Source organism: Typopeltis vanoorti, chromosome 7 (genome assembly GCF_054136105.1).
Source record: "Typopeltis vanoorti isolate ZY-2024b chromosome 7, IOZ_Tvanoo_1.0, whole genome shotgun sequence".
Lineage (NCBI taxonomy): Eukaryota > Metazoa > Arthropoda > Arachnida > Uropygi > Thelyphonidae > Typopeltis > Typopeltis vanoorti.
In genome coordinates, this window is record NC_143555.1 from 76,582,754 (window position 1) to 76,603,972 (window position 21,219).

The following is a 21,219-nucleotide window of genomic DNA, read 5'->3' on the forward strand; positions in this document are numbered from 1 at the left end:
TTCCAAATAGCCATGTCCATGACAACAATGACCCCCCATGCTACAAACCTGCCCTCTGTCGGCAACTCCAAGGCATTTAATTTCCTGCTTTTTTTTTCTTTCTTTTTTTGCGTTTGTTCTGTAACCGTAAGCAAAGCTCGCGTGCATGATAATCAAACGCTAGAATCGTACAAATCGTCCGACGCCCGTAGGTCGGCCATCACCGCCGTTGGCTCACGATGTTCTCGAAACAGTGAGGTGTCGTTCGGCGGACAATGAGATCGTGACGATGTCATCCAGACGTTTTGAATGGAATGAAGGAAGCCACAGGACAGGAGGTGATTCCTGACATGCTATAACAGTCTTAAGCACGTCCCCCCCCCCCCACACACACACTTGGCTCTTTCAGTAACCCTGCCACCCGACTGGTTTCTCGTCTTTCGGGTTTAAAATATAATAGCTGAATGAAATTACCTCTTTGATGGCATATCTGGGAGGGATGCGGAGTGCAAAGGAATTGTTTGAACGAAATGATGATGGATATGGCTGTAGCAACAGTGGAAGGTGGAATCACATTCTCAGTAAACAAATAGGTGCTGGTACGCGTCCACCTGGCGTGATCAAATTAAAAAAAAAAAAATACATTTATATAACACTAAAAATCTCAAATAAAAAGTATCTCTCGACTTTCTTTCTTTCGGTATAGTTAAGTTAATTAACGTTAAAGATTTTTTTCAAAAAATGAAAAATTAATTCCCAGCTCAATGAAAAATACGTCAAGGCTGAATAAATGGCTTCAATAATGGAACATTAGCAATTCTTCAACAAATATATTTCTCAATTTTGGCATAACCTTCATGCTTATTACGTCAAAGTAAATGTGTACACGTTGATGTCATCGATCTCTGTAGGGATGCTGAATAGGGGAAAAATGTTGTTGTTTAAACTAGGCCTATTTTTACTATATGGCGGTTGCGCAGAACAGGAAAATGTAAACACCTGTATTACATCTATGCAAATACAAGGTAAAACTAGTCCAAGAAGTGTACAATCTACTTCCACGCGGTCCTTTTCATATTATGAATATAAGCAGACACTGCGTCTACGAAGCACATATAGAAGACAGTTGTACCTTGGATTGGAAAGACCCAAAGTTCGAATCCCGTCTAGACCTCGAATTACATTAACTCCATCTAAGTTAATGGGTCTTCTACGGAAGCAGAAGATCCAGTAACTTAGATGAAACTTTTAGAAACGTTTAGTCATTGTTCCAGACTTTTTGTGACTCTTATGTTGTATCCATGAATTTGGCCGCAACGTGACGTAACTCATATAGAGAACCGTATGAGCAATACATTGCCGTTTCAAATTTTTCTATCTATACGTCTCAATGTTATTAATGTATAAATAGAAATTCTATCAGAGCAATCGCGGCAGAGAAATAAATGATCTCGTTCCAGTGACGTCATTATACTAACGTTTTAGGACCAGTGAAAATAATTAATCTATCCATTCCACTGTACATTTCCCTTTATTTTATTAATAGTTGTATTAGCAGTAGTTTATTCTCCAAAAGGAGCTTGAATCGCTAATATTTTAGTGATTCGGGATATGTTAATATTGACTATGGGCCATCCATCAATAAATCTTGATTCAGATGATCATGTATTTGATGTGGACCGATTTTTGATACAAGTTACAGAATAATATACAAAGAGAGAGAGAGAGAGAGAGATTGGGAAGAGAAGGTAATATTCGTGATGTCCAGAAAAGCTTCATATACGAAATGGCACAATTGGCAGCCACTTTATGTCAGAGAAAAGTGTAAGGCCTTAGTTCACAATTCATGGTCCACAAATCCTCTGGAGTTTTTTAAGGTAGTACGGTCCACGAAAATGCGCAAAAAAGGGGACAAATGATGCTTAATTATCAAAAAGAAAAAAGTGAATCATTTGCTAATATCTTTTTAAAGCATTTTTTATAGAAAAGTTGGAAGTATTTATCTTAGTAAGAACTTCCCAAAATGTGAGGAAACAGATTAAACAAAATCTCTTGAATGATGCTGAAGGTTTAATCGAAAAGTTTACTCATTAATTAAAGCTGCTTTCCTTGCATATCTTTAAGATAATTTAAGTGGTGACAAATCACATGTGTTTTGTTTTTCTTGAAGTCATCATTCAGAGAACAGTTAGCATTAGAAAAGCCTGTATACACTATCAATGTATCAAATAATAATTGAAAACGGACAAAGTAATCATCCTTTTTTTTTCTTTGAGTTTATAATTTTAACGTATTAAACAGGTTAATGTCTATTATTTTATGCTATCTTAATTTTCTTATCCAAAATGCATTTATCTGAAAATGAAACAGTTGGAAAATGAGAAATCAATTCATCTTGTTGCTGAATTCAAACATAAATAAATAAATATTTAAAAATGCCTGAATATCAAAATAAAGTAAAATGAAAATAAATAACAGATAATATATAAAAATGCTTAATTTGACCACGGTACTAATGCACTATGTACTGTACGTTTACAATCTTTTGTGGGTAGGAATAACATAAAATTAAAGAAGAAGAAAAAAAAAGATTTTAAAGAGAGCTCCAATAGCGAAAAGTTATGAACTACTGGCCTAAGGTACTCTTGTCATAAGGGGACAACCTACAACACCAAGAATAATTCTAGCAGAAGGATAAAGATCGCATAAAGATATGCGACCTTTATCCTTTTACGCCAAAGTTTTACGCAAACTGCCACTAACAGAATATTTTCGATGTATGCTTATTAGAAGGCTCATCTTTCATACTGACAAGAAAGTACTGCTTTTTCAGTGAACACAGAATACAAACAAATCCAAAATCCTTTTTGATATTCCACAATGATCCAATGTTTATAAGGAGTTCCAAGACTATCAAAAGATCATAAAGTTCCAGCATTTGTTTCCTTTACAGTTCAAGAGCTGAGACAGGAATCCGTTAGGATATAGGAAGCTTTTTATAAAGGAGGAACAATGTACTGCAGTTCATATAGATAGTCGTCTATCCGAATGAATATATATGCGATTTCTTCGATCAATGCAGCCTTTTGATGACGCACTATCTCTTACAAGTGATTACAGATTCCAGGATGACATTACTGCGGTTCATCGAGCCAAGAGGTTTAGGAATGATTCGAAAAAAAAAGCATGAGAAGATGTTCCAATGAGTTATATATAAGAGCAGAAGTAACTGCTATTCTTCGATTCCTTTGGAAGAGTAGTCAGACTCCACGAAGTAGTCAACGCTTTTTGACTCTATGCAGCACCATGAAGAAGCCATTATAATGACTAGAAGAGATCATCTCGATAATGACCCCATGTCTTTTTGATATTCTTTAATTTTAATAAGTTTGTGTCCCTTTATCTTAACTAACTTTTCAAAGATAATGCATCAGTTATAAACATTCCACCTGGGTCAATCAATCTGCAATTATAAAGTAACCACTAATTCATTCGACATTATCATCTTTTAATTTAGAGCATATTATATTTTAAATTGAAGAAATTTATCACTTTATCAGTCTAGATCTCAATAGCCATAAATGTAAGGTGACGCATTATATCTAAGATATAGCAAGAGACTTCATAAAGAAGGAACCGCCTGATGAATGAGGAAAAAATAACAATAAACAAAGAACCAATAAAGTATAAATTAACACAAACTTATTAAAATTAAAGAATATTTGAATATCAAAACAAATTACTGTAGCATTCATTTCAAAATTTAACAATTACAAAAAAAAAGTTATATCATTATTATCATCATCACATGAAGAAAAACAATTTCGTAACCATTAATGCCTTGCAGAAAAAGGTTATCCGTTCCCTGAGCTGCTTTCAATCTCACAATGTATTTTCATAACATTATATGCTAAGTAAATAAATCTGATGCCAGAGGCCATACAAGTTTTAAAGTAGTAATGTGAAAAGGCGCACAGATGAAAACGTTACATTTAAACTAAAAACGCCATACAGTGTTGTACGTTAATTGCATACATAAAGCTTCATGTCTGCAACCACAATAAACTATGTAGACAAAAGAAAAAGCGGCTTGTAACTTTGCTAAAATCCTTACACAGTGCTTCCCCATAATGAGTAAAAATGTAAATCACAAAGGCTGCAACATTCCGCTTCTTAGTTTATTTATTTTATTTTTTAATCATGAAGGCAGTGCTGTCACCTAGCGAGTATTAACCCTATTTTTTCCCCGGATTTCTTTTGAAGTGCAACTCACGACAAGCAACCAACGTGCCGCTCTTCTAATTAAGATAAATGAAGTGAGTAATCACCGCCGAAGGACAAGTTCGCGGCAGTGTTTTCCCTTCCGCCATTTCTCATAGCGAATCATTCCTACATTTAAGCTGTTTTCTTTTTTTCTCCCACTTAAAGCTATAGAGAGGTAGTGCTTATGTTTAGGTGCCACGGAATCCGAACGGCATCGCTTGATGAACTGCGAATCACAATTCGATACCCATCATATCCTAACAGTTTGCTACTTTAGAACGTTAAGTTAGTATGTCTCTGGCATGGCAGAATGGTTTAGGTTTCAGGAATTTCCAGTTTTCAAATTTGCAAATATGCATACAAGAATAAAAGAAAAGAAAGAAAGAAAAAAAACGTACAGGTAGGCATGAGATTTATTCTACCGTTTGGTTTCAAGTACTATCGATATATTCATTCCCAGACTTCACTGGAAGTAAAATCTGTTCTCTCAGGTGAGTCTCCAAATAAACTGTGGGAAGTAGAGGAGGAATATAAGGTTTGTTTATATTTCGTTCTTATACTCAAAAAAATCTTATTATTATTACTGGCCAGAAAATTCTCCATCTATGATTTCTTAACAAAACGAATTTTAATTAAACTGGTATTTCAGTCATGATTTAATTCTAGTTTGTTTAATAAATATTAGGCTAAAAGGTGTTTCTTACCTCTTTAGAGCTCATAGTATGATGCATCAGTGGCCGAGTGAAGTATGATGTAGGCGCTAGGGTAGCCAGGGTGAATGGAGATTGGTGCTGATCTGTAGGATGAACTAGGCCTTTGCGCTAAAGAATAAATAGGCAACCCAATAAATTTAGCAACATTTACATAAAATGTTATTTTATCATTAATACCAATCAATTAAAATAATACCAAAATAATAAAAATTAATAATTCACCATGATTCATACTGATTTCTTTGAAAATTCGGGAATCAGAGTATACTTCCCCAGAGTCACTATTTATATATAATAAGTCCTCGGAAGTTTGTTTTAGCATAGGACAAACTTCCGAGCGACTTATTATATATAAATAGTGACTCTTTAAAAGTGCCTTTTTAAAATACCCCAAAATCTCATTTCCTTAAAAAAAAATTGCATCTTGTCCCAACAGAACAATCTACAAGCATTTCATCGTATTTCAAATGAAACTATAAAAACAAAAACTATAAAAATAATACTTGTCTCTTCCTATTATCAGATAGCACGAAACAGTGCTGCCATCTACTGGTTAGAGGTAATTGCTTTAAACAAATACCGGAGAGTGCAATTACTGTATACATTCCTAGTATATAACGAAATCATATTCATCAGAACAACGAACTGTCAGATGGAATATCCAGTCAACTTTCATGTTCAGATATTATTTAAGAGATATTGAGTTAAAATGAAGGTGTGTGCAATAGGAAGTAATACTACTTATGAGAGAGAAATGACATATATCATCGACGTCTGGAACACATTTCAAAAAACAAATAAACATAATTCGTAATAATGTCTACTGTCAAAATCATTCATTTTTTATGTGTACATAACCCAACTTTTTTCCTCCTTGTTAAACGAGGCCACCGAGACAAGGTAGAATCAGTCAAATAATATTTTCCACGCGGGATTGAACAGAATGTCGCGTTTCCAGTAGAATACAATAAATTCAAACGATATGAAAATAAGATACTAAACTGCTCTAAAGATTGTAATCATTTGATTAAGTCGAATTTTATATAATTACCAAAGAATTTGCTAGAATTAAAAATTAACAATGGCGTATGTACATATAAAAATAAGCGTATGTACATGCAAAAGGAAGTAATGAATAAACATAGACTGGAAATATAATTCAGTTCAGATTTCATCCATAGCACTTGAAGTCAGTTTAGTGAAAGAAAAGTCAGATAGGTATGATACAATTTTCTAAAACAATAAAATTAAACACCACTAATAGGCTTTCTGACTTAGTGAGCAAGAGAGAAAGAAAGATACAAAATCGTCTTATTACAATAATTAGAAAACTACTTCCTACCAGATTTTAGAATGACTTCATGACTAAATATACTTTTGTTGGACTACTTACAATACTAACTGTAAGATTATGTTGCACGTGGTTGCTCGAGGAAACGTATGCGTTAATTAGGCGCACGTATTCGCAAAAAGTTTTGTTGATCAGCATTTGCCAACAAGGACACCGTTGCCATAACATCACTGGAAGATGAGGACAGGCCCTCGACGTTGGACAACCAAAACGTTATTCAGGACACCTGTCCCTCTATCAGAGGTCAGGAGCATCTGTATGAGTATGCGATGAGAAGGGGTCAAGGGTCAAAGTGGGTAGCCCTGACCCACCACAGAAGGCTGCTTCTAGTTCCCAAAACCAGCTTTAAAACCCCCGGGGAGGGGGGGGGGGTAAAGGAAAGAAAACAGCCACTATGTCACCTGCCCTAATAGGGATTGTCCGTACCAGTGGAGAAAGAGGAGGAAACATTATCGAGGACGATGGGAGGACCGTGGCACGCGGTCGGCGGTTGCACCTCGCCCTGGGCGGTGTATATATGGAGTTGTGACCCCGCGTGCAGAATTACAAGAATCTTGGAGGCAGACGCAACCAGGCATTTTAATGTGGTTGGATGGACGGGTTGCAAGTACTGCTTATTTCTTACACGATTGTTAACGTTTTGCATTAGTAACGAGTCAGATTAAACATTATGCGAACTCTTGCCAATAATAATTAAGCCGAAGGTTAAAAATAATTCCAGGGAAAGGGGGGGATTCATCTAATTCAACACATTTGGAAAACACGTTATTTATGTTGAATTGTTCTTGATATTCCAAATTCCATGTAATGTGAATTAGTAATCAGGATTCTGTTACTATCCCAAATTATTGTTTATGAATCTGATAAAGAATAACGTGAAAGCCACTAGATGAACATGAAAAGATATTGGGACCAAGTTATTTGCACAATATTTCTTATATTTAAAACATACATCAATTAGTACATTCTGATTCTAACAGTATGATATATAAAAACTATTAATGCCCCACCTTTCCTTCCAGCCATTTGTTGCGTATCCCCTTAAAGGGGTGCTAAGGGAGGAGAGAGAATTGTTCCGGAAGCGGGAATTCTGTGGATGAGGTCACAGACAAGATTACTAAGATAGCATTTGTCCAGGAAGCAGAAAAAACTATAAACAGATTTTAAAAAATTCAAGAGCCAACTTTTCTATTTTGCTTTTCATTCACATTTATAATTTTTAGATTTCTTTTGATTTTAACTCTAAACTATGTAGTTAGGTAAAATCCTTCCATGACGTGAATTCAGAATTAATTTAAACTAATTTGAATTCCAAGTAGTCAAGCACTCTACATTTATGTAAAGCGTTTGGCTACTTGTAATTCAAATAACAGAAAGCTGTATGCGGACAGTATATTTGGTCATTCATAGTTAAAGTCCAAATAAATAAGATTGTGGAGCATCTATATTTTATCTGTGGTGTGCGACCACCAGTTTGTGTTTTTGGAGAAAACCAAAGTCTTTTTGAGCGAAAAAAAATCTTTATATGTGATCCGCTAACTCGGCTTGAAAAAGCAAGCTAACGAATTACCTATGGAGATTACAATTTTTTTGAGCGCAGTTTTCAGCTTTTAATTATATTTTTCAGTTTTTAAAAAACTGAAAAGCTCTTATAACTGTTCCTTCTAAATAGGATTGCTTTTCAAGCTAAATCGGTTGGATTTAGCTTGAAAATCCAAGATGGAAACTATGATAAAAGAGAAATATATAGTTTCCCCCAGATTATGTAAATTATATTCATAAAGGGAAAAAAGGAAAAAAAAAACGCAGTATCTGGAGAGTCGCTGCTTCAAGTCGTTTCGAAAACTGCGAAGCTCTAAGGTTTAATTTTGATGGCAGTACTTGGTTTCATTTTCCAGAAAACCGACAGAAATACATCATAGTCACCTCGCATTTCTCTATTGTATTTTTTCATGATGACACTTCTGTAGCACCGTCAATAAAATGAGACGTGCTTTCATTTCAAAAGTGCAGGGTCGAATTCTGTTCAGGACATGAGGAACATTTCCTAGGTTTTCAATTACAGCTGAGTTAGCTGATGAAGTTTTTTTTTTTATCCATAAAAAAAACATCTGGTCTAAACTGCGCACACACCGAGAAACATTCATCAGGCCTTATAGCCTTAGCTATCTTGTGATACCCGTAGAAAGGGTAAATTTTATGTCCTCTTATTTTTGCTGACCTTGCGTTCTTTCTTCTCTCTCTCTCTCTCAAAAAAAAAAAAATAAGGTAAAAATCCTCAAAATTTCTTTCTTCAAAACAGACGAAATGAGAAAAAAAACTATACGCGCACACACACAGACTTTTGTCATGGTTATACCTTCAGATGAATTTAATTTCAAATAACCGCAACTCAAAGTTCTTTATCATGACATGAAATAAGATATTAGTCATCTGCGTCGGTTCCTCCATATGATATGTGTTTATGTAATTTGAACTTTCAGTAACTAAGTATTGATTATCATCTGGAAACCTCAAAGGGGTTCGTTGTCTGACTGATTAGAAGAGATGAAACAATTCCCAATAAAGAGAGAACAGGCTCGCGACACAAATGCATGCTGAGGGGCTAGAGCAAATCCCGCAGTCCGCAAGCAAGAACAAGTTTCCTAGTCAAGTACGCTACTGGAAACTCTACAGACCAGTGAGTAAACCTTCCCAATCTCATAGCTCGGAATAATCATAGGCACATTACACACTGTTCGTTAATACTTAAACGATATCCAAAATGTGAATGTGAATTCGAAAGAAAGTCATATAGTAATATTTAATATTAGTTTTTTTTTTATCTTAATGTTTTGAAAACCGTTTTCTTTTAACTAGAAGAAGCATCGGCATTCTTTTTAAGCGGCATTAATATATAGACAGATTAAATTAATTTCAGGACCAATTAGATCGAAATTTTCAGAGGATCCTTACCCAAAATACAAATTCTACAGCGTGGCTCTTAAATACCTAATTATTTAAATATAATGAAACATGCTTTTCCGATCAGAGAATCCGAAAGTTTGGAATGGCCGATGATTTGTATAACATGCCAAATGTCTAAAAGGAGGAGAGAATGCATAATTCTAAGATCCCGGAGGTTCGAAGTCATGACGGGAATTCATTGAATTCATTACCGGTATATTACTTCCAGTAATTATATGTATTTATGTAAATTGTATTAGTTGCATAGCTATTAAGTAAACGTCAAGTGGAAAGACACAAGGAGAATATTTTTAATGCCGTAAGGAATTTTCCACACCGTTGCGAACAAGACTGGCTTCGGGCGGTAATGAAAAGATTTTACCTTCTGCAAAGTGGTCTGAGAACACAAGAAAATGACAGGCATAACACGCACTAAATAGAAGGTAGCTGAGTTCCATACTATTGCTATCTTCCAATTGCTCCAGGAATGCTTTTATGTTCTTTCTTTGTCTTGAGAGAGGAAAGGCCTGCCTATACCCACTGTTTAATCTGAAGTCAACTTTTTCTTCTGGAATGAATACTTCAATAAAATAAATAAATAAATTGATCAATAGGAAATTCAGCAATTTCGAAAAATGCAGTGAATTTATTATTAAAGGCTAATGTAAATACTGTTCTAGGCGATTGCTTCCTGATTAATCATTAGCCGACTTTTACATGTTAATATGGCTACACTACTTTCGGTGAATTGCCTTGTATTATGAACATCGGCGACCTACTCATTTCCGCCCATTTCTTTCACCTTCATCAAAGAATGCTGTACTGAGGGACTTAATGAAGTTTGGTTTATGCAAGTCATGTCTAATCTTAAAAATCATACGCAGTATAGGAATAAGTATTCAAAAGGTACAGAACATAATAGTTGAGGTAAATTAACCATACAGAATGAAAAGAGCACTACAAGCTCAGTATACATGTATAAATGCATGTACATATTTCGACTGCATTTATTTTTATATTATTTTAAACATCAGTGGCCCATGTTGACTGATGATTAAAATACGTCTTTTTATCTGTATGAAATATGTTTACTCAGCAGAAAACATTTATTTATGATACAAGATTATGCTAGCCCATGACAAGATAGTCAAGTGCCGTCATATCGGCTGGATATGTATTATCCGTATTTTTTTTTTTTAAATCGGTTTCCTGTTAATTTTATTGTATTCCAAAATATAAGTACTCCCCCACAAAAAAAAAAAGTCCATTTCAAAAATACTGATGAAATTTTGCTGTAACAGAAGTGTGCATTGCAGACTTCTGTTACATCTCCAATTACTTGGTGTTAAGCATTTTACGGAAAGAACGAAATCAAAAAAGAAATTCAAAATTCCACAGTAACTGGTTTAATTTCAAGACTGAGTTAAAGTATGAGCTGAACTAGAAAAAAAGTTCCCTGCATTAAGTAGTAGCGGTAAAATAAAATAGGATATGTCATACATACAAATTGTCTGATCGTTCTTATTGTCTGGAATCCCAGAATATGAAATATTAAATTATGTACAGAAAATAATATGCTTATGCATAACTGTTTCAGGGCCCATCACTCTTAGCAAGTTATGATATAAATTCAAGGATAACTTCCTCCCCAATCCAATGAAAATTTCTTTCTATAACTGCACAACTTTGAGGAAGCAAACCAGACAAGCACAAAACTCCCATTATAACGGAATGGAGACAATACTTTGTCCTATGTCTTTGAATTCATAATTTTAACGGATCCGTTATGAATAAGTCCAGAGATAGCATTAATCTTTAAAATGGTTATCTAGCATATCAGTTTTTCAAACCTTAACCTCGAAAGACTTTTTTTTTTCGCAAATGTCCTAAATCAATACTACACTGTTCCCTCAACCTTGAAAACACTAAAATGTAACATCAGTAATGAAGCGCGCTCCGTGGAACAGGAAACGCACCGCGACAGTACAATGTGTTCACACCTTGCTCTATGCAGCAAACAGCGAGGTACACATGCAAAGTGATAACCAAGCACATTCTACACGGATATAATTAGGACTATAATGTAACGTCATAGCTACGATAATCAGCAATTTTCAGAGTGGAACATAATTACCTCAGTATAGTCATTAATCTTATATAAAGTACCTGCTAAAAGTCGTTATGGAGTTATCAAGGACAAATACAAAATTGGACTGTTATCATTTTTTTCTGCATTTCTCTTTCTTTTCAATGAAACAACAACAACAGATGATAAGCGTTTCAATGATACACACTTGTTTACACAAAATATTATCTAAGTACTGAATAGATTTTAATTATCTATTCAAAAGACGGGCATGAAGTAGTTTTTAAAATGTATGGTCTTTTAGCACTACAGAGCGGGGGGAAGGAACAGTAAGGCTTCGAATCCAGTTGGTGATATGATCACGCCTCCAACGCAGTAAATGCTAGTCATATAAAGTTCAAAAGAAGAAAGAAAACTGTATATAACTTGGCAGAATATAATACACGTTATACTTGTACATGCTTATTACTATTTAATAAATCATCAAAAGTAAAAGGGAGAAAAATATTCCTAAACACGAACGTTGTTTTAAACTTTGATTGTATACAGATATCATTTTTTTAATTTTTGTTTTTTAAATCCATATCATACACCTCACTATTACTCGTTACCCACAAACTAATATCACTTAACGATACTGACAGTTTGTCTCATCTGACTAGATGCGGTTAGCAAACCTGGACACTACAGCTATCTGAAAGTGAAACATTCTCCTTGTTTCAATGAATAGAATAAGCTTTCTCTAAGCATCTATTCAAACTAAGTGAGTCGTGAAGTAATTCACTTCTTTTAAGGGGATCTGAAAAGATATTATACTTAAGAATAGTAAAAAACATGCTAAGATAGCCACCGCCATGAATTGTCTACTAAATATAATTAATAAAGAAAGAGCTATACGACTTCATTTGAGCGACGTAAATTACATACAAATAGTGGATATTTAAGATTCAATATCGTTTCAAAGCCAAATGTTTGCAGAAAGTATGGGGTTTCATAATGTTGACCAGAGAGCTTATGAAAATACTCTTCGACATCGGAGTTGCCCTAGCGTGCACTACTTAAAAGAACATGACCGCTGCCCAAGGAACGGTATATTCGCCTTTTATTAGTGCATTTGATAACGGTTTCACTAGCCTTACAGTTTCGAACTGGTTGGTTTCTTCAGAGACAAGGCAGAAACCTTAAGAGAGCAAAACTCTCATTCAATACTGACACTTGGGTAGCGATCATGTTCTTTTAAGTAGTGCAAGCAAGTCCGATGGTGAGGATTGTGTTCTCATAAGTTCTCTAGTGAACATTACGAAACCCCTACAGTTACTACAAACATCTCGGCTTTGAAATGATGCTGGATTTTTAATATCCGTTATCTCTATGTAGTCTACCAAATGTTTTCCCGCAATTTCCATAGCCGTCTAATTTACCTTCAGTTGAAAAGTCTTCATAAATGTTTCCGTGTATAAGACCGGAATTCGAACGTGCGGATGACCAAACTAATTTATTTGACGAAAATTGCTGTATACGAATATATATACTTTGAAATTACATCTAGGGAAAAAAATCCTGTTTTTGTCGATTTTATGTCTTTGGCGATTGAGACTGTTCAAAATTTCATTTCAGATCAGCTGACGAGTAGATACAGCTGGACAAAATACAATATTTTTTCTTTAATAAAAAAATTGTAAAAAAATATTTTTTCTAACTTTAAGAACACACACAGAACAATATTAGTAATATAGACGACCATTATACTAACAAAAAGTAATGTAACAAATTATATTTTCAAAAAAAAAAATCAATATTGTTTTTATTATTTACTGATCCTCCCCCCCCCCCCACACACACACACACATACACACAGAAACAAACAAACATATAATACAGGGCTCGACAAATCAAGCAAAATCCCACTCGCCACTAAAAAAAAAAAAAAGAAGAAAAAAAATTTCCGAGCCCTGTTTTTAATAAGGGAGGGTCTTGGGTGAGTACGTTTTTTTTTTTTTTTTTTTTTGTGTGCGTCTAGGAAGAATGGCAGACAAGCATGATGAGTTTAATTATCATTCAGGAAATCAAAATTTTCAATGCCCTATGAGCAAAACCATACAGCAACAGCCCAACTACGATTACTGCATCACCTTTACGTGAAATGTCCACTTCTCAGGTTACCTGCAGAAAGTCAATCTTTTGTTCTTAAATTACATAATCAAAACGTGCTGGGTTAGGATCACTTTTTAAAGTGCTTATTGGTCAGTTTGTCGCTGAAAATCGTTTCACACGGAACTAAACCTCATCGTTCGACAACATTCTAATACTTCTTTATATTTATACCATCAGCCTTGAAATGTTGTCAATGAAAACAAATGATAAACACTTCGACAGGAAATGACGTCTCTTTCATGGCAATACTTGCAAGACCATTACTTTATTAATCACCATAAAAGAATATATTCCCTTCTAAAAAATTTTCCGATAGTTTTTAGTGATTCATATATTTTGTGTATACTAATTATAATGATAGGGCAATGAATAGTGTAGAACACATAATTGTGTAGTAGTACTGCTTACATTTGTGTAGCATAAGACAAAACGGAATAAAAAAATAAAAATAAAACATTTTTAACACATTACTAGAGACCATACTAAGCCGAAATGTTTAGCCAATTCTCGAAGTTAACCTCGAGTCCGGCACACGAAGCTGGGGCATCAGAAAACCAAATCTGGTTGTAGGATGAATGTAATGAACTAAGTTTAATGCACAAACGTCATTATCTAACAATAAAAAGAAAAGAAAAGAAGAAAAAAGATGTATATCATTTATCGATTTTGGATTGAGAGGGGGGGGAAGCAGGGCTTTACGTTATATCAAAACAGCACTTAACAAATGGACCTCCTATTACAAACAAGTTATAATAAACCAAATACGGTCGACTCTCACTATAGCTAACTAGTAGACACTATTGGAATATCGTGTGGAAATTCACTATAGCAAATGGTTTGCTAGAGTGAATTTCCCTAAGATAGCATTGTGCTTATGCAGCTTCGGTTGGGAAATTTCATTTGTTTCTTATAATGAACAAATCTGTTATACTGGTGTGCTATAGTGAGATTCGACTGTAATGGAATTAACCTTTTTAGGCGCTTTCGCAAGTGAACAGCAGCAGCTATTAGCTACGACATGTCTGTCCGTCCACATCAAACTAGAAATAGCTGAAATGAGTTTGATAAACTCTAATATTTAAAACTATGGGGAGGGGATGTCCAGCCCCTATTAAAATCCAACAGTATAACTACTACATTACATAAGATCAAAACGCACTTTTTTACTGCGCTAGAAACGGAAGCAAACTTCAATGATCCATGTAGTGGAACTGCCTTTAGGCACTGGTGATTTTTATCATACTCACTGAATGTTATCTTTGCTTATCTTCTCGCACCTCCTTCGTGCCTTTTATTTTTTTTAAGTAACAGTAACGTCATTAATATCGCGTAAGCACCTGCAGCGTTACGCTGTGCATATATTTTCTAACCTGTCTTTAGCAGTGATCACTCACTTATAAAATAATTTAAAACTTCACATCTTGCAAATATATACAAATCTGCAATGATCCCTCTCACAGGTACTCCTTAACTACGAATGCGTATAAATATTATGTTGCATGTATTGCAGTCGAGCAATTTATTTTTTGCAATGCAAACCTATTATGTAAACTTGGTTTTATTTGAATTGCGGGCAGAAGAAACTAAGGTTATGAATTCATATATTCAGGACTTCTTCAATAAAAATGTACACATACATACAAATAATAAAAAAAAATCCACATCTTTGAATTATGAGATTCCACTTTAGTTAAACTTCAGAGAAGAAGAGATAATTTCTTTGATCTGGTGAAGTAGTAACAGTAAACAACAAGAAAGCTAAATTATGCGCCGTTGTCAGCGGTACACAGTCGAATGACAAACGTTTACAATGGTACATGCTGGCATAATCGTACATTTGCACATTTCTTAGTTCTTTAAGTGTGGTTGGTTTATTGGTTTCAAGTTCTGCGCACTACAACATATTTAAGCTAATTCTACAAGTAAAAATCAGGTGGAGTTAGATAAAAGTGAGAGATATTGGATACATTTTTGGTTTATCCACAAGTCTAAGAAATGCCCAACACAGGTCGTGACATCACGATAGTATGATAAGGAGCTTCGTCTTATTGGTAGTAAACTTCCTCATCTTCGTATGACTGATGAATGGCAGGCGCAGTGGACACCACAAGCAAGCGAAAATACAGTATATGAAAAATGTCCCCCCCCTTTCCCTCAAAAAAAGGATAATGCTACATCATCACATCATGACAAAGCACGCCAGATTGAAAGTCTTGGTCAACTCACTGTCTTCTGTAACAGAATGTTCAAATTTTCAAGGGACCACTAAAAAAGCAGTTATATTAGTTTACTGGATCACTGAGCTTGGATGTCGCCTCATCAAAACTACAAACCTCATCAAAATCACAAAACACAGTCCTGCTGTCAAGATCGTTTTAAATATTTAGCTATAACAGGCACACAAGGTTTTCCCTTAGTTCGTTTGATAAAAAACGGTATACGAGTTTAACGTTCGTAATACTTATGGTTTTTTTACTTGTGGAATTAGCTGAAATATGTTGTAGTGCACAGAACTTGAAACCAACCAACCACACTTAAAGAACTAAGAAATGAAACGGAACAACCATGCTAGCTCGCAATACGTAAAATAAAGTTTAACGCTCGTATACTTGGCCTGCCTATTCCAGTCTCATGAATACATTGCCTTACTGATTTATGTGGAGACAGCATGTGAAATGCTCTACAACCATAACAGAATTTTTTCTTAACTTGGTGATGAACAGAATTTTACGATCGTGGCTTGCAGACGTCTTCTAGAGTATTATAAGTTTCGAATTTATCGTTCGTCGCGATGAAGGTATCAATAAATAAAAATTCACGTTTCCATTATCGTTTCACTTCGTACACATTTTCCAATACCACATTAAAATTGGTGTTGTTCAACAGGTAGTGTTTTTTTTTTTTTTTTTAAATTTATTTATTCATATCTCTGAATTCTGAGGATTCGCTTTGGTTTAAAGCTTAATGCCATCTGTCAGATGTTAGTCTTTAAAACTAAATCGAATTAGAGCTACATTTTTGTTCGGCCACAACTGCGTGCTTAGATTTTTTTTCATGTTTATCACAGACTCTCTGTACTGATTTCAATGGTGTAGCAGTCTATTATTATGTTATTTTTATTTCACTCTTCTACCAGAAGGTATTAATTCATTTAGGATGACAACGGGTATGAATCCCCGAAAATTTTCATCGTACCCCATTAAAGTAATCCTAACGTGACAAAAATGTGTTCGATATTTTTTTATTTACTTCTGTATTTATTTTTCTATCCGTACGGTCTTCGTTTGCGTAGAAGAGTATTTCTTACGCTTTTCTTGCTTTCGTTATTCCCGGTATAACCGTATTCCAGGATACGTATTACAGGATGCACTCGAAATGCGCGCGCGCACAATACAAAATTCTGATAATAAAAATAGCTGAGTAGATGCCAACATATTTTCGATTTTAACTCGATGTATGTACCAGCAACAGCATTAGGGGAAAATTCTATGCGAGGTCTATATTCTCTGAAGCAATGTGTAGGTTACTGGCAACAGTACTGGCCGAAAAATGCAAACTGATTAGTTTTAGAGAAGCACTGAATGGCTCCACACAATTATTTGTGCCTTTACCAATCACATAATTGGTAAAGGCAAAGTCAAGTCCAATTCAAACCAGGGAATGTGCGCTACTTTTTTGTTCGAGCTCAGCCCGTGTTGATCTAGTACCTACATATTAATGTATCATTCTGGTGAAACGTACGAAGACATTTATGTTTAGTGTCAGTCTGCTTAATTTTTCCAGTAGAATTATCTTGTATCGTATTATACATAATTTTGAGCTGCGTAGAGAATATGTGACCTTAAATGAATTGCTCTCTACAGGGGAATAATTATTGTGATAGTAACATTTACTATTTACTATTATATAGTAAAGTGAAATGAAGTCCAGTATGCGAGATAGAGATCAAAGTGAATATCGAGGTGCGAAAGAAAAAATTAAAATATTGTGAATATTAGAGGATTTTAAAAAATCTAAATGATACATAAGATGCATCTTTCAATTCATTAGTTTCTACAAGAGATGACTTCTAAAATGTAAATACTACTCAGCTTGATATTTTTATAAATGTTACTGGTTTCTTCAGTTTGCAAAATTGCAAACGTTTCCATAGCACACTTTGATGGCTGACATGTTTTGATGTTCTTGATTAGAAAAGACATGGATTCAATTCATGCTGCTGACACGAGAAACATTTCTTGAACAAATGTTTTTTTTTCTTCTTGAAAGAAAGGGATTGCCGGTAACATACAAAGGTTAAATACCAAATGAGAAATCAAATAACTCAGGATTTTCATCTCTTAAACAGACAATCCAGTGGAGAATACACAGCGTAGCGAATTAACAAACAATATTGTGAGAAGAGTGCTGAACCCATTACAAGAAGCATGAATCCAGAGGATTGGTTAAGAGAAATATGAGACCAAGATCTCTGTTGGAAAGGAGGAGGGGGGGGGGTGCATATGCAGTAGGAAACTTGAAATGCGAAGATCAAAATAACGAAAATTTTATCTAGGGGACTGGAGCATGGGGGGAAACTTGAATTCGGATAAACAGGGACCAGAGTAAGCTGCCAAGAGATCCGATTACTACTTCAGGATCGCACATCCTCCCGCACAACAGATAACCATTGAAGCTTGTGCTGACCTGAAAACATTCAGGCGCTAAGTCGATAATAAAATACCATTTGGTTAAAAAGACTTAAGTTTGAATCTTGTATAAGAAGCGAAGTACCATTATAAGAAATTTTCGACTGAAAGTGATTTATCCAGTCTCATACAGAAGTAGAAAGTCCTTTCCTCTTGGAAACTAGGGTTAACAGGAAAAGTACACACGCACAGTGAGCAGACATAACGCATTTATGTTGCAACCTTAAACTTTGGCCATATTTCAAAATAACTTAACAATTACAAAATCATCAAAGAATAATTCTTGTTTTTGTTTAACTCTGTGGTCTGTTCCACACAAAACTTTGAAATGTTAGTAACATTTGATAATATTATAAAAAGCCTTGGTATCAGTTTCCAAGGTACACTTAAAGCATAATTCGAATCTTAATCACTTTTATATAAACCGAGGATTTCTTTTCTAAAAATAAAAACGAGTTGTTGTTAAGATAAAAAATATCTACTTCTGAAAATTATGAGCTTCTAATAATCAATTCACAACAGAATGTTTCGCTTATTAAAATGCATCAGTTTTGTAGTTATCTTTAAATTCGAATGTTATCTGTCTACAAATTTGAATGACAGCAATAACGATTAATCATTTTAGTGAAAGAAAGCGTGCATAAATAAGAAACAATGCTTTTGTGATTCAAGAAAATTGATGGTTGCAAGAGTGTGCGTGACAGTAGACCAACGACTCCCACCACACTAGTCCTAATGAAAATACACTTACCTACCCCAGGCGCTCGCGCCAGTCATCCATACACCTGATCATCGCCCATGTTAGATTTCCCGGTGTGCGACTTCTCTACAAATCCCTGTCACACCTGGTGCACCATATTATACTGAAAGGGAGAGGAGACCATCTGTCGTAGCTCCAGCTGCCGTCTCAAGAATATTACGGACACTGAACGGGGAAGGACTTCGAAGTTTTCACATATCCGAACACCGAAGTAGTTGTACAATAAGCAGGAACAAAGTCGCAACACGTAAGTGTCGGGTTTAGTTAGGAAGAGAAAAAAAAAAAACACTCTAGCCTCTTCCATGTAGCATAATTTCTAGGAAATCCAAACACTTAAAAGGGCTTTTCTGTGGAGTTTCTCTAAAAGCCATTATGAAACGATGCATGGACTGATTAACTCATTCATATATGTTACTCTGTGTTTAGCTGGAAACGGAAATACCTTAGTCTCTTATTATTACTATACTTCGGCTTTTTATCTACCTTGGATTACTGGATTTTTTTTAACCGTATCACATCTCTCTCTATTAAGCCATTATGCTATATATTCTGCTGAAGTTATTTACATAATGAAATCTTAATACATATTATATTTTCCTTATTTAACAGTTTTGATTACAATTGAAAACTAACTACATTTCTCCTCTTTTTTATTTTTATTTTTAGAATAAAATAAACAAATATAAGATAGTCCCGATAGATTAGTATAATCCACACGCAGTGAGCAAACGGGTGTGCTATAATATTAAGTTTATAATCGTGCATTATTTTTAATTACTGAATTTGGTTTGAGTTCGTTCACATTGGAATTAAGATCTATGTAATGCCATATACGTAATACGAACTCTATATGTAATATAATACCTAATATAAACTCTTAATAAATATTAAATTAATTTGTCGAACCGTATTCAAGCTGCAATGTTTAAGCAAGTTTTAATTAATTCATTTCAGAAGTTCTAGTTAGTTATTTCCAACAATCGAAAACCACCATTTATTATAAGGATATATTCAAATTGTAGCAAAGCTTAAAAGCTAATGTACGAAAAATTATATTTTACCTAATCAAGTCGCATTTATATGAGTATTAAGTTCAGAAGTTGATTTTTCTTGGTTAAATTTTAAATTTTCCAAAAACGGTCTTTAATTAACTTACTAGCTTTAATCGAAAGAAAGGCTACTATAGAAAGGATGGAAATAAAGTAGGAATTACTAAGTGAAGGCAAACACGCCGCTTTGAAATACGAAAAAGAGAACCCGCCTTATTACACATGTCGTATGTATGCAGTCCGTGTTCAGTAAGAGTGAGACAGTCAAAGCAGATTATCACGTGCAAGAAAATGCCCTGAGGGAAAGAGAGCGAAAATGCTTCTTTTTTATGTTTAGATAGTGGGAGTTACCTCAATTGCGTTTTTTTTTTAATCTGCATAATAGGTGACTTGTACGTGCGCGCACACACACACACACACACACACACACACACACAAGGAACGTGACCCGAAGCTATTAAGCAGATGACAAACTTACAAGTTGAAGGGGAAAAAAATACAAAACCATGTCATGTGTGACAAATGTGTACGATGAGTTTAGTTTTCCCCTGTTAAATGGTTCAGGGAACGCTAAAGAGGAAATTATACGGTTTGAAAGGAAAGGTTAAGTGAGCCAACTAAAGTAGAGAAATGTCTAGATTTCTGAAGATTACACATGTACCGAAAATAATGAAAATCTCTAAATTAAGTGAATAAGGTCTGGCATAAAAAATATTCTAAAACTCGATCTAAACCTTTCTAAAACTAATGTATTTATGTACTTTAAATATATTACGTTCCCTCTAACTTAAGTAAAGTTAGGAGTGCACAACTTTTTATTTTCTTTTTTATATCCAAGGCAACTTTTTGGCTGTCTCTCATGAATTTAATTTTTAATCCATATAACATTATAACAACCGCCTAGAAACAGGCACTGCTGATGAGATTTTTTTAGACATTGTGCTTGGTTTGTGCTCTAATTCATTTTTCTGGCTTTTTCTTTTCTTTCTCTTTTCGTCTTTGTTCCACATCTCACATGTTATTTTTTTTTTTAATGTGTGGCTCCCACCCATGAAAGTTTATATATATATATATATATATATATATATATATATATATATATATATATATATATATATATATATATATATATATATATATATATATATCTTGAATAAGATGGGTAGTCCATCAGGCGATGAAATTCATCTCCCACCTAAGGACAATCACAAACTTCCATGTCCAAGGGGA

The 21,219-nt window shown here is 34.5% G+C and overlaps 1 protein-coding gene across 1 annotated transcript in view; it reads right to left on the bottom strand.

Annotated features, from left to right (window-relative positions):
* The window catches only part of LOC150104794 (uncharacterized), an 87,768-nt gene extending 82,718 nt beyond the window's left edge, over positions 1-5,050 (bottom strand). Inside the window, exon 1 of the mRNA XM_090395970.1 lies at positions 4,947-5,050. Coding sequence (XP_090252096.1) covers positions 4,947-4,973 — 27 coding nt within the window. The 5' untranslated portion in view covers positions 4,974-5,050. The remainder of the gene's footprint in view (positions 1-4,946) is intronic.
* Between the last annotated feature and the right edge of the window lie 16,169 nt (positions 5,051-21,219).